The 12,677-nt window shown below is 42.2% G+C and overlaps 1 protein-coding gene across 4 annotated transcripts in view; it reads left to right on the forward strand.

Moving 5' to 3' along the window:
• Positions 1 to 12,677, forward strand: part of LOC307032670 (mitogen-activated protein kinase kinase kinase kinase 4-like) — a 94,163-nt gene that overhangs the window by 66,820 nt on the left and 14,666 nt on the right. For 3 of the 4 annotated variants that reach the window (XM_079670811.1, XM_079670814.1, XM_079670812.1), the window contains 5 exons: positions 273 to 428; positions 588 to 731; positions 1,369 to 1,503; positions 1,675 to 1,775; positions 2,898 to 3,047. In XM_079670811.1, coding sequence (XP_079526937.1) covers positions 273 to 428; positions 588 to 731; positions 1,369 to 1,503; positions 1,675 to 1,775; positions 2,898 to 3,047 — 686 coding nt within the window. Of the gene's footprint in view, positions 1 to 272; positions 429 to 587; positions 732 to 1,368; positions 1,504 to 1,674; positions 1,776 to 2,897; positions 3,048 to 7,454; positions 7,891 to 12,677 lie in introns of those variants that run through there. The other variant, XM_079670813.1, reaches the window with a different exon arrangement.

Below are 12,677 nucleotides of genomic sequence, written 5' to 3' on the forward strand. Positions count from 1 at the left end.
ACACACACACACACACACACACACACACACACACACACACACACACACACACACACACACACACACACACACACACACACACAGATCTGCATTCATACATATGTATTAATCTGTAAGTAAATAAAGAAATTCAATCCATACATTATTTTTCTTTTCTTTATTGTAGATGTTTTTATATGAAGTAATTCACACAAGACAACTTTTTTATTCTTACACACTTTACTCAGTTGACTGCACAATGCATCAACATTGGTTAATTTCTCCCAATGTAGTGGGCATTAAGGGTGAGCTGATCAAGAGGGAGAACCACAGGAAGGGCTCGGTGGTGAACGTTAACCCGACCAACATCCGACCGCAGAGCGACTCTCCAGAGATCAGGAAGTACAAGAAGAAGTTCAACACTGAGGTCCTCTGTGCTGGACTCTGGGGTTTGTCATTTTGTTGTATTGTTTTTAAGTATACATCATTTTTACGTGTCCATACTCCGCTTGTTTTTTATTGGTTATTTCCCCCAGCTTTACAGACACTGCAGATGATTGCATGTTGGTCGTAGGGTGTAATGTTTGTGTCTTCTGTTTGTCCTGCAGGTGTGAATCTGTTAGTGGGAACAGAGAACGGTTTGTGGCTGCTGGATCGCAGCGGGCAGGGGAAAGTCTACTCGCTCATCAGCAGACGGAGGTTTCAGCAGATGGATGTTTTGGAAGGACTCAATGTACTAATCACCATATCAGGTACATGTACTGTAGGTTAAAGTAACACAAAAACACTGACTCTGTCTTCATATACCTACATTTGCACTTAGACTAATGGAGATTAGCTTTGCTTTTGAAAAATTAAGAATTAACAGCAATAATCTCAAATGAATTACTGAACAAGCATAACAGGCACAGAAGCTTAAAGCGTCAAAGGCCCACCTGGCCTTTACCAAAAAAAGTAAACGGATCATAAACAGACTCAAATTACCTCAAATACAGATATAGAGACACAAAAACGACAAACCAAAATGACCAGAAGAAGACACCAACTCTGCAGGAAGAAGGAAAACGCAAATTATCACAAAGAGACACAAAACCATCAAATAGAAACCTGAAATGCCTACAATGAAACCCAAAAAACGAAAAGGGGCGAAACGTGCACATATCAATAATACAACAAACTATAAAGTCTGTGTCTTGCTCCTATGAAGGAGAGGTCATAGGGCCTGCTGCACGTCTGCCAAGGGGATCATTTTCACAGTTATCCTTCAGCACCAACCACAACTACTGCTAATCCAATATGACTTTTGTTTATGGTTTTTGCTTTCTTTTCAAATCTAATCTAATCAGGATTCACGATCACCCTTCTGTCTATCTTGCGCTGTGTCTCCAGGTAAAAAGAACAAGCTCCGTCTGTACTACCTGTCCTGGTTGAGGAATAAAATCCTGCACAACGACCCAGAGGTGGAGAAGAGACAGGGCTGGACCTCAGTAGGTGACCTGGAGGGTTGTGTTCACTATAAAGTGGGTAAGTACACACTGCGAAGGGCATATTGAATGGTACATTATATATCTTCCAAGCTACAGTTAAAATATACAGCACAAATGTATTATTTAGCACACTCTTTGAGAGAGACGTACAGAGTCAAAGAAATGAGGTATCAACTTGTTGAGGTCTTTTTTCATCTTGTTTCTTCAGTGCGTTACGACAAGATTAAGTTCTTGGTGATTGCTTTGAAGAACGCAGTGGAGGTGTACGCCTGGGCCCCAAAACCCTACCACAAATTCATGGCCTTCAAGGTTTGTAACATTCAATTGAAATGCAAAATGTAACTTTCTCAGGAACAACGATGTAAGCAACATATACCATGCATGCTACGGTGTAGGGCATACAATTGATCTCCTTGTATACTGGGGATACTGGATAGATGTAATGGCTTTAAATGCGGTACAGACTTCAGTGGTCAATAAATGGTAAACCCTCGGTAACCAGATGGAGTTACATGCAAACTTCAACCTGCTCAGCCAGTATTCTAATTCCTTCAAATGTTACCCAAGTCGTATTAAAACCATCTCCAACAAGAGAACAATAGATAGTTGCAGGAATGATTCATGAAGTCCGAAGATGTGTGGCACCTACTGGTTTCTTTCATCTCAATGTCATTGTTTTTTAAACTGTTTTGTTATTTAAAAGCACGATCACAAAATTATGAGTTTCTATTTTTAGTTCTATGACATTAAATACGTCATCAAATACCCCACTTCTGAGTTTTGAAGCTTTTTAGTGTCATACCAAACTGCATTTGCCAACAAGTGTCTCAATGAGGCTACTAAACATCATCCAGACAACCATTAGCAACCTTTAGCTTAGCACAATCCCATCTGCTTTTTGTTGAGGGAGCCCTTGTGATGCTAACATTCTGGTCTACTTAGAAAAATATGTCATCCCTGTGCTCTATACAGTTGTCCTTTTATGTTTTCACTAAAGTTTTGCACAATCTAGGCCAAACTCATTGATAGACATGGAAGAAAAAAATAATAGGGTCACTTCCACAATCAGAAACATGCACATATACATAGACATGACACATCCAGGCTATCAGAGTCACAGATCTCAGCAGAGCTGTGTCCCATTTCTTGGTGGCCTGAGCTACTTTTTTTTCTTCAGAAAAGGCCAAAAATAAACCACCTTGTGGAAGCATGACTATCTTAAGGTTGCTATTATATGCTCATCACATTGTCACAGTCACTCCTAACGTATAAATGCAGCCGTTCCAGTCAGATAACTGTTAACATTTCATTTTTAAATGTATCATTACAGGTTATGATTGTAATGGAATTTTAGATGTAGTTTCGACTATCTCCACTGAGGTGATTTGCTGATGTTTTTGAGCATTTTTCTTTGTGTGAATCTCTATGCAGTCCTTCCGGTCGCTGCCTCAAAAGCCGATGTCTGTTGACCTGACAGTAGAGGAAGGCCAGAGGTTAAAGGTCATCTACGGCTCCCTCTCAGGTTTCCACGCCATTGACGTTGACTCTGGAACACCTTACGACCTCTACCTGCCTACACATGTAAGATAATATTGCTTATGATCAGTATATTTTCTTGTTTGTGCCATTATCAGTCTCAAAACGTTTCTAAAAAGTCAAAGCTTGTCGTCAACTCTCCAAATATTTTAGGCATAAAATGACACATTTCTCACATACTTCACCAAAAGAACTAGTTTGAGAAATGTCGCTAATCTTAAAAAAGTCTATCTCCAAAAACAGGGGGTTGAGAATATTTTCATAACAACTGAATATGTAAAGTACGGAGCCGTTTAAATATCTCTAATCTCTGATGTAGTACATGATACAGATATAATTTTCACTCTAGCTTGAACTCTCTCTTATACCTGAATTATTTTTTTATCATCCGCTTTTATACACCATTCTCTCTGGATTCACCTCTCCTCCTCCTCCTCTTCCTCCCACTCACAAGTCTGCAGTTGTCAGTCATTGCTGTTCTTTCTCTCTCCTGTTCTCCTCACTCCACCTCCCCCCCACTCTCCTCCCACTCAGTGTGAAGCTGTCAAACACTGAACTCTTCCTCTTTCATTATTCTCTTGATTTCCTCCCACTCATCTAATGTGGCATCATTCATTGGCTCATTTGTATCTTCCCTTTTGTTTCAATAGCCACACTTCCATTGCGCTCTCTCTCTCTATGTCTCTCTGTTCTGTCTGTGGGCAGGTAAAGCTCAGGGCATAATTTTGTGAGTCATCATGTAGACATTTCCGTTCAGATGTTGTTACTTTTCACCCCTCAAATGGCATTCTAACTTTCAGTTGAATTGCAGAGACTGATCAAGTGCATGCTATCCGACCGTCACTGGATTGTTGACGTTTGTAGACCAGCATCAGTTATTTTGGATTTTAGTTTAATGATTTTGGATTTGATGTTTTGCTTATGCATCATTTTCTGTAAGTCAAAACGCATTCTTACATCTTACTTACTGATTTGACATAGACAACCATATAGAGCTCAACAACATGATGTAGTTTGTGTATATTCTTAGCCACACTACCAGCGTGACTCTCGGGACGTTTTGGAAGCTTATTCTACAATTGTTAAACTTTAGTATGGACTTATAAGGGCCTGCGTTCACATAGCACCATTTTCTGACACAACAACGTTTGACAACGTATCACCACTGTTGTATGACAGACTAACTTCGCCCCCTTTGATTTTTGTATCTCCTTGTGTGACTGGTAACACTTTATATTAAGGTACACAAATTCACCATCAACTAGTCAAGGTCAAGGTTCTTTATTTGTCATACGAACATAGCTACAGAGTAGTTATGTCGATGAAAATCTTAGATCACAGGCTTCTCCAACAGTGCAACACAATAACACAGATAAATAGAAAAATATAGTGCAAGTAAATATTAAAAAGTAAATACAAAAAGAAAATGTGTGTTGAGGATCAGGGTGGAGGATGTGATGTTTCCCACCCGCACTGCCTGGGGTCTGCCCGTCAGGAAGTTCAGGATCCAGTCACAGAGGGCGCTGTTGAGCCAGAGGTCTCTGAGCTTGATGACCAGCTTGGAGGGCACAATGGTATTGAATGCTGAACTGTAATGAACAGCATTCTCACATATTTGCGGCTTTCACACCAGCGCTTTTCCCGTTCTAGCTCCGTGCTAGAGCTTTTCTGGTTCAGTTCCGGTTTCCCTTCTCTGCTCCCGTTTTGTTCACACCGCCCAGAGCCCGATTGGTGCAGCCGCTGCTGCGTCATGACGTCACCGTTTACATCGCTGATTTGCTCCCCAACGGCGCTCACAACAACAACAACAACAACAACGGGGGACTGCGTCGGGTCGATGATCTTGTTGCTTTTAATCATACGAAGTCAGATTAAATAAAATAACGACTTCTCCAAGCTTATACTTTTCTCCAGAGTGCCGTGGTTCATTGTTTATTAAATTCAATTTGAAAAAAAAACGAATAACGAAATTGAAACCCGAATAGTACTCCAACGAACGAATATTCGGATACAGTAGGGGTACAGTAGGGTTGTACCCGAATAATATAATTAATAATCAAAATCAAAGAAAAGAAAACTACCGGAGGAACACAGGATTTAATTCTGCGTGGACAGAGTTATATGCTTTCACAGCAAACGATGCTGGTTTACCGGTATGTTTGATATGTAGAAAGAAGTTGTCAAAGGTGCTGCAGCCTTTACGTATCGAGGAACAACACGGGAGAGGAAGACAGCTGACGATCTTCAGTCATAATTCAATGGGGTATGTAATTTATTTCAGAAAACACTTTTTGTTATATTCCATGGAATGCTCTTAACGTCCCGATAGCAATGAATACATTAAATGCTTTGACAATAAATACATACAAAAATTAATCTCTGGAAGCCGTAGTACTGTAAAAAGCACGACCAATCATCTGAGCCGGCCCGGATAAAGTAACTGGATGGCCTACCTGCTTGTCAGCCTTCCATCTGTGCACACATTTATCTCGTGCCCTCATTGGTCATGTGCGCGTTCGTGTGTGTTGGAGGAGGGGCTCTGTAAGGAAGTCTGAAGAAAGAGGCAGATTTTTTCCGGTTGTGTATTTTCAAAATCTAGCGCACTCGAGCTGGTTTCTCCATTCTTACCTACCCCAACGTTAACTATTTTTAGGGTGCAGCTATATGTTTTTATTTATTTCAAAGTGGGCCCATTTTAATAATATTTGTTTTCCTTCAAATGTGCAGAGGACTCCCCAAGTGCTGTGTTTAATTTATTTTAAATTAGGGCTGTGTATTATTTTGAATTCTCCTTATAGGAGTTCTTTGTTTCTTATTAGAGGTTAACAGTTTTATACAACGTAATAAATAGCCTAATAAATGCAAAAAAAAAATCGTTTTTGTATGAAATAACCATAAATACAACTTTATTAGCTATCAAGCTATGAAATATGTTTTGCGGCTCCAGAAAAAAAAATGTTTGGCAAAAAGGTTGCAGACCCCTGGACTAACCGCTCAAAGCACTTCATTATGAAGGAGGTGAGTGGTACTGGGCGCATTCACACTGCAGTACTTTTCCCACAAAGGTTCATCAGAACTTAGTTCATGAGAACTCTTTAGTTCTCTTGAACTAAATACAGATTGTTTTCACCGGAATAAGTCCCTGAGGGAGGATTAGGCAAATGAAGCTGCTGACGTCACTTCTTCTTCTTCTGCGTTGGGTTTACTGGCAGGCCGCAAACAACTTCATGGCGTATACTGCCATCCGGCCGGAAGTCCCCGGAGTTGGGGACTGGCTTCAGTAGAAGCTGCTGGGACTCCCAGCAGCTTCTACTGAAGCCTTCCGAGTAAATCGCCAGAACGCTGACACCTCCTCATCTCCACCGCTCCCATGTTTTCTTTTGTGTTGCCATAAGTTAGTCTCTCTGTGTTTCTGCGCTGGGCTAATGCTAATAATTCTAATGCGAGGATAATAAAATGGCAGCTTCACAAAACTTTTTGGGAGTTTTACGGGGGGTGGTTTGCATTCCGCCCAGCCAATCAGACTTAAGAACCTTTTTTTTCCCACGAAAGTACCTGCTCTCTAGCAGGGACGGAAAAAGGGGATAAAAAAGGTTCTCATGAACAAATTTTAGTTCCGGCTCTTTTTGGTGGGAACGCAACATTTCGGAACTAAAGTGGGAAAAGTACTGCGGTGTGAACGGGCCTATTGAGGCTGGTGATTTTTGTCTTTTTGGGGACAGGAACGATAGTGGAGTGTTTAAAACATGTGGGGACTACAGACTGCACAGGGGACCTGTTGAAGATGTCTGTGAACACCTCTGCCAGCTGAACTGCACACACCCCGAGAACACGGCCAGGGATGCCATCAGGTCCAGGAGCCTTATGTGGGTTAACCCTTTTAAAGGATTTACACACATCTGCCCTGTTTAAAACAAAAGGGCAAGGCTCCTGATCCTTCTCTGCACCCCCAGCCTGGCTGCTCTCAAATCGTGCAAAAAAACTGTTCAGCTCATCTGGGAGAGATGCACACGCAGACACTCCCACAGCACCCCCCACTGCTTCTTTGTAGTCTGTCATTGTTCTTAGTCCCGCCCACATGTTCCGGGTGTTACAGTTTAACTAGTTGTTCATTAATAACTGCATATTAGCAGTATATTGGTTCTTTAGTAGTCATTATAAAATACTTATTAATACCTTATTCTACATGACCATATTCTACAAGTAATAAGCCATTAGTTGAGTTGTTCCTCAATAACCCTCTTATTAGTGCTTATTTATTGCAAGTAAGGAAGTTGTTGTACATTACTTTTTGTCTTAATATGCACCGCTCAATATGGGCCTAATAAGGCAGTAGTACCACAAGAATAGTAATTCTCCCATAATAACACTTAAAATTACATTACATGTTACTTGTCAGATGCTTTTATCCAAAGTGACTTACATACTCAATACTGTGGCCAATCCCGACAGGAGCAATTTGGGGTGAAGTTTCTTGCCCAGGGACACAACGACATGCTGACTGCAGTGGGGTTTGAACCTGTGCTCTCCTGATCCGAACACCAACGCACTATTCCACTGTGCCACACGCCCCCACAAATATGGATCTATTCTTATGTAACAAGACATGAAACTATAAGTGTTGATTAAAGGTGACCTATCATGCAAAATGCACTGTTGTACGTCTTTTATACATGAATATGTGTCCCCGGTGTTCCTAGGAACTCACCAAGTGTCAGAAAACGCAACCCTCTCTATTTTCCTCCATACTCAAATCTCTTAAAAAGGGGCTGCAACGGATCTGATATAGACTGATCCAGATTTGAACACTTCTGTGACGTCACAGAAGTGGCGCTACGGCTATTGGTCCAACTCCACCAATCAGGAGGAGACAGCCACGGACATTGCCGTTCGAAAGTGCTGGAGACGCTGTAGTACATATGCCAGGCCTGTAGATGGTGCTGTTCTCACAGAATAAGCCCATGCAAAGACAGTGTTAAATTGAGCGAAATGAGGAATGGCTAAAATGCATGATCTGTTTGGTATTTTGAAAAATAAAAAGTATAAATATGCCTTATATAGGTATGGTCCTACACTATATTATTCAAATATAGCATGATAGGTCCACTTTAATCTAAATAACTCAAAGTTAGGTATATCTATCGAAGAATATGTTCCCTATTTTAAAGGGATGTCTTTTTCATAACCAATAAGCTAGTAATCTGACTCTAATTGACCTGAACAGGTTCCCTATTCTAAAGTTGCCTCCTCTTCACGCTTTGTGAATACAGTTTAGGACACAACTACTGAAATTAACCTCAACAATACATTAACAAAGTAGGCACACGTTGAAATATGTTTATTAAAGCACAATAGAGAGGTTCAGACACATACCAAAACATGTCAAGTTTCTCCAAGGCTGAGAACACATAAAGCCTGTACTTCTTAATAAAAACTGATTTTTAACGGAGTTTATGTATGTGTGATCATACTGTGTGACCTGCTTGTATGTACTTACACAATAGGTGTACTGTTCTCTCTATATGTTGTGCTGTCTCAGCGTGAACATAGATTACACAACCAGCTAAATTATTTTGAGAGCCAGGGAATGCAGCCATGCTCCTTTATTGACTTATCTGCAGTCCACTGACATTCAAACGGAGTGAAAAGTTACAAGGCACTTAATAATCTCAAAGATGCACATATAACATACTGTAGTGCCGAGAGATAGGGAGTCGAAGGCGGTGCAATGGAGGTGTGAAAGGGTACTTTAATAGAGAGCAGAATAGGACATGTTGTCGGGTCGCAGCCCGGGACGACAAGAGAAAGAGCCAAGAGGACACACACCATATATAGGTAACACATAACATGTCCGTGCGCGAACAATAGCCGCAACTGTAGTTCCCAGTTTGAATTATGAACCCAGTGTATAAATAGGTGGTCACCACATAAGCCCCCCCAGAATTCAAACATGGCAAAAAAATATATCCCCACGTCCGTCTAGGAAGCACCACAAGGGCCGAGGAGGGTGGGGTCGTAGGTGAGGACCGGGCCATGGAACGGGCCACGGTGAGGAGAGGGTAGGGGCCCTAACAAGGGCAAGGGCACCCCCACCGGGGGTGGGCCGCAGTAGGTGTTGTGGCGAACCCAGCAGGAAAAAACCGCTGCCCGGCCGCAGGCGAAGGCACGGCGGCGGCGGGCATGAAACCTCCAGAAGGACGGAGCGGAATCCCAGGAAGGCAGGAGCAGTCACCCCGGGAGGAAGGAGCGCAACCCGGCCGCAGGCAGACGCACAACGGCGGCGGGCACAAAGTCCTCAGCAGGCGTTGAGGTATCCCCGTGAGGCAGGAGCAGCCTCCACGAGAGGAAGGAGAGCAACCCGGCCGCAGGCAGATGCGCAGCGGTGGCACGCACAAAGTCCTCAGCAGGCGTTGAGGTATCCCCGGGAAGCAGGAGAGGCCAGACAGGGTCCCGGAGCGCGCCACCCAGGCGCCGATGGAAACGTGAGTGGCATCCGGATATCCCCGGAAGGCAGGAGAGGCCAGACAGGCTCCGGAGCGCGCCACCCACGGGCCGATGGCAGCATGGGCGACGTCCGAAACCGTCGAGGCGAGATGGGGTCCAGGAGTGCACCATCCAGGCGCCGATGAAAACGTGAGTGGCGTCTGGAACCGCCGTCGAGGTGGTGAAAAAGGTGAGTGTCCACACGAGGTCAAACGGCTGGTCGAACCTCCTCTCCGGCACCAGAAAAAAAAAAATTAACAGTCAGATGTTAACAGAAATACGTCGATAGCCGTTAACAGCCATTAACAGCTAGCCGTTAGCCGTTAGCAGCTAGCCGTTAGCTGCTAACTGGCAGCCATGGGTAGCTGCTAGCCGTGGTTAGCCCCACGTGGTTAGCCGCTAGTTGCCTTCAGCTAGCGCAGCCGGGACGTGCAGCCGCACACCCCAAAGAAACAAACCCACGAGGCAGCAATCGGGTTGCTGGTCGACCCAGCAGGTCGTGCATCGTCCACCTGTTGCCGGAAGGCCGATGCGGGAATGGCGAGCAACATCCCCAGCCATTCCGCGGGGCACGCACCGAGCCTCTAGTTCGCGTGCCGGTGGCAGCCACGGACGTTTCCAATCATCCCTGGCATTTCGAGAAAGAAACTTGAGTTCCTTTTGCCGTGTTTGGTTCCGTCCCGGAAACTTCTCAAGACGTATCAGGGTCACCAGTGTAGTGCCGAGAGATAGGGAGTCGGAGGCGGTGCAATGGAGGTGTGAAAGGGTACTTTAATAGAGAGCAGAATAGGACATGTCGGGTCGCAGCCCGGGACGACAAGGGAAAGAGCCAAGAGGGCACACACCATATATAGGTAACACATAACATGTCCGTGCGGGAACAATAGCCGCAACTGTAGTTCCCAGTTTGAATTATGAACCCAGTGTATAAATAGGTGGTCACCACAATACACAGATTAACACATAGGACCGCTAAATGTAAATAAGGTAAATATAGCTAATGCTAGCTGGGCAATAAGCATGTATACAGGCTAGTATGGCTAACGCTAGCGTGTATGCTAACGCTAGCCCGAATGCTAACACATTTTCTCATTGAGTTTAAACTTGAAACATCTCCAAATGTCATCATATAAACACAATACATGTACTAATCCTTACACGAAAATGTGTGCTCTGCAAAAAAACATCTGGAAATGTGTGCAGTGTGATGTGACACTGTGTCTTGTGGCTCACAGAAATTACTTCAGCAAGTGGCATAGCAGCTGCATGTAAAACCTTAAGACTCTCGATTGACTGAATCAAGTCTGATTGTAATTTAATGTAAATAATTTTACAAATGTTGATATATTTCCTTTGCTCTTTGTATATTTTTCTAATATTTTGTTTATAGATTGAAGTTAATTTGCTCTTTGTACATTTGCACTTACTATATATTTCTAGCTCTTTGTTTGTAGTTTGAAGATAATTTGCACTTTCTACAGATGTAGCGCTTCATTTCAGACAGTTTGAAACGCGAGGGCCGTGATTGGTACGTGATCTGCCCTCGCTCAAGGGAAAACCTCCAGCTTGACTTGAGACCGCCCCCGTGATGGATAAATGTAATTTATAATGAAGCCAGCTGCAATGGATCATTGATCCACCAGGGGGTGCAGTGGGGTTCCACACTGGAGCTCATGTGAAATAAAGTCAGATACAGTACGCTGGATGTACAGCGGAACTTTGTTAAGATCCATATGTCACGGATATCATACTACTGTGCTAAATAAGAGACATGTAATCATTTACAAAACATCACCATGTTGTTATTTAACAAAATAATGTTGTTTAGTCGAAAAAAACGAACGGGAGGAAATGCAGCCCGGCTCTCGATTTTTAATCCTAATTTAATCATCATCTTCACCACAATCATTTATGTTTATGTTCGCCGAATTGACCTGAAATCACTGACACATATGAATATACTGTATTCAACTTCATTAAAACGTTATTAACGTGCCTAAACTCAGTAATTCACTAAAAATATTTATATTTTAATGGAGCCTCGTCGGCAGATGAGGATCCCAACGCGCAGCGGAGGGATCTTGGTCTGCATGACGGGTGTTTTTCCCCATAAGGAACAAGTCGCTGCAAATTATCCCGCTTATTATATGGCCACATTCTCAACAAAGTAACGACATGACTCCCAATATTAATTTAAATGCTTTTATGGATTTAGAAAATGTTTTTATTGATTTAAAAAATAGTTTTATGTATTGATTTAAATTGACATGCATCCGCTAAGAAAAATTGTCCGTTGTTACCGTTTTTTAAACAGTTTGAATGAAACGGCAGCTCTCTCCCCCCTCCCCCCCTGATCTTTCTTCTCCAGCAGCTAAATTAACAGTAGGTTACTCTGAGTGACCATAGACTGTATGTGACAAGCTTACAGTTAGTGATGTAACAACACCATAAAAGCTGGTGGGTTGAAAGCAATACGGGAGGTAAAAATAACTACAATTATTGTGATTTATTTATTGTAGCTTTTATGTTTTTAGGTATAACATTTTATGTAATTCAGGCTTATAGTTCATCCTTCTCTAAAAACCTTCAACAATGACAATATTCATAGTAATTTAATATACCTTCCAACACAGATTGTAAAAAATAGCCTACTTTAAGTTAAGAAATCATTTCAATATGTACATCTTCTGATGTAACAACAATAACATTATAAATAGTAACATAGCTGAACATGGTATTGCACATTTAGCTTTGAGTGTTACTGACCTGAGATGTTTTTATTATATAAATTAAGCTGACTGAGGCTTTGGGATGCAATCTCATCTGTATGAAAAAATTGACAAGGATCCGAGCCCCCGGCTCCCCCACCCCACGGAATGACAGAGGATTTTAGCAGTCAGAACAACTAAAGTAGCAGTGTTAATAATAACAGAAACGCCAAAGAGTCACATCCTAATAGAAATATATAAAAGCATTTATTTTAAATTGTGTAGCAGTCAGTTTATAATTTTGGCAGCACTGTTGAGCATTTTGAAAATGTATTTTCATGCCTCTGTGCAAGGCTTAGTCTTTCTATCTTTATAGCCACATGGTGTAAAGTAACTAAGTTAATAAACTCAACAAGTACTATACTTGGGCACAATTTTGAGATACTTGTACTTTATTTAAGTATTTCAATGTTTTGCTACTTTG

The sequence above is a fragment of the Notothenia rossii genome (assembly GCF_949606895.1).
Source record: "Notothenia rossii genome assembly, chromosome: 3".
NCBI lineage: Eukaryota > Metazoa > Chordata > Actinopteri > Perciformes > Nototheniidae > Notothenia > Notothenia rossii.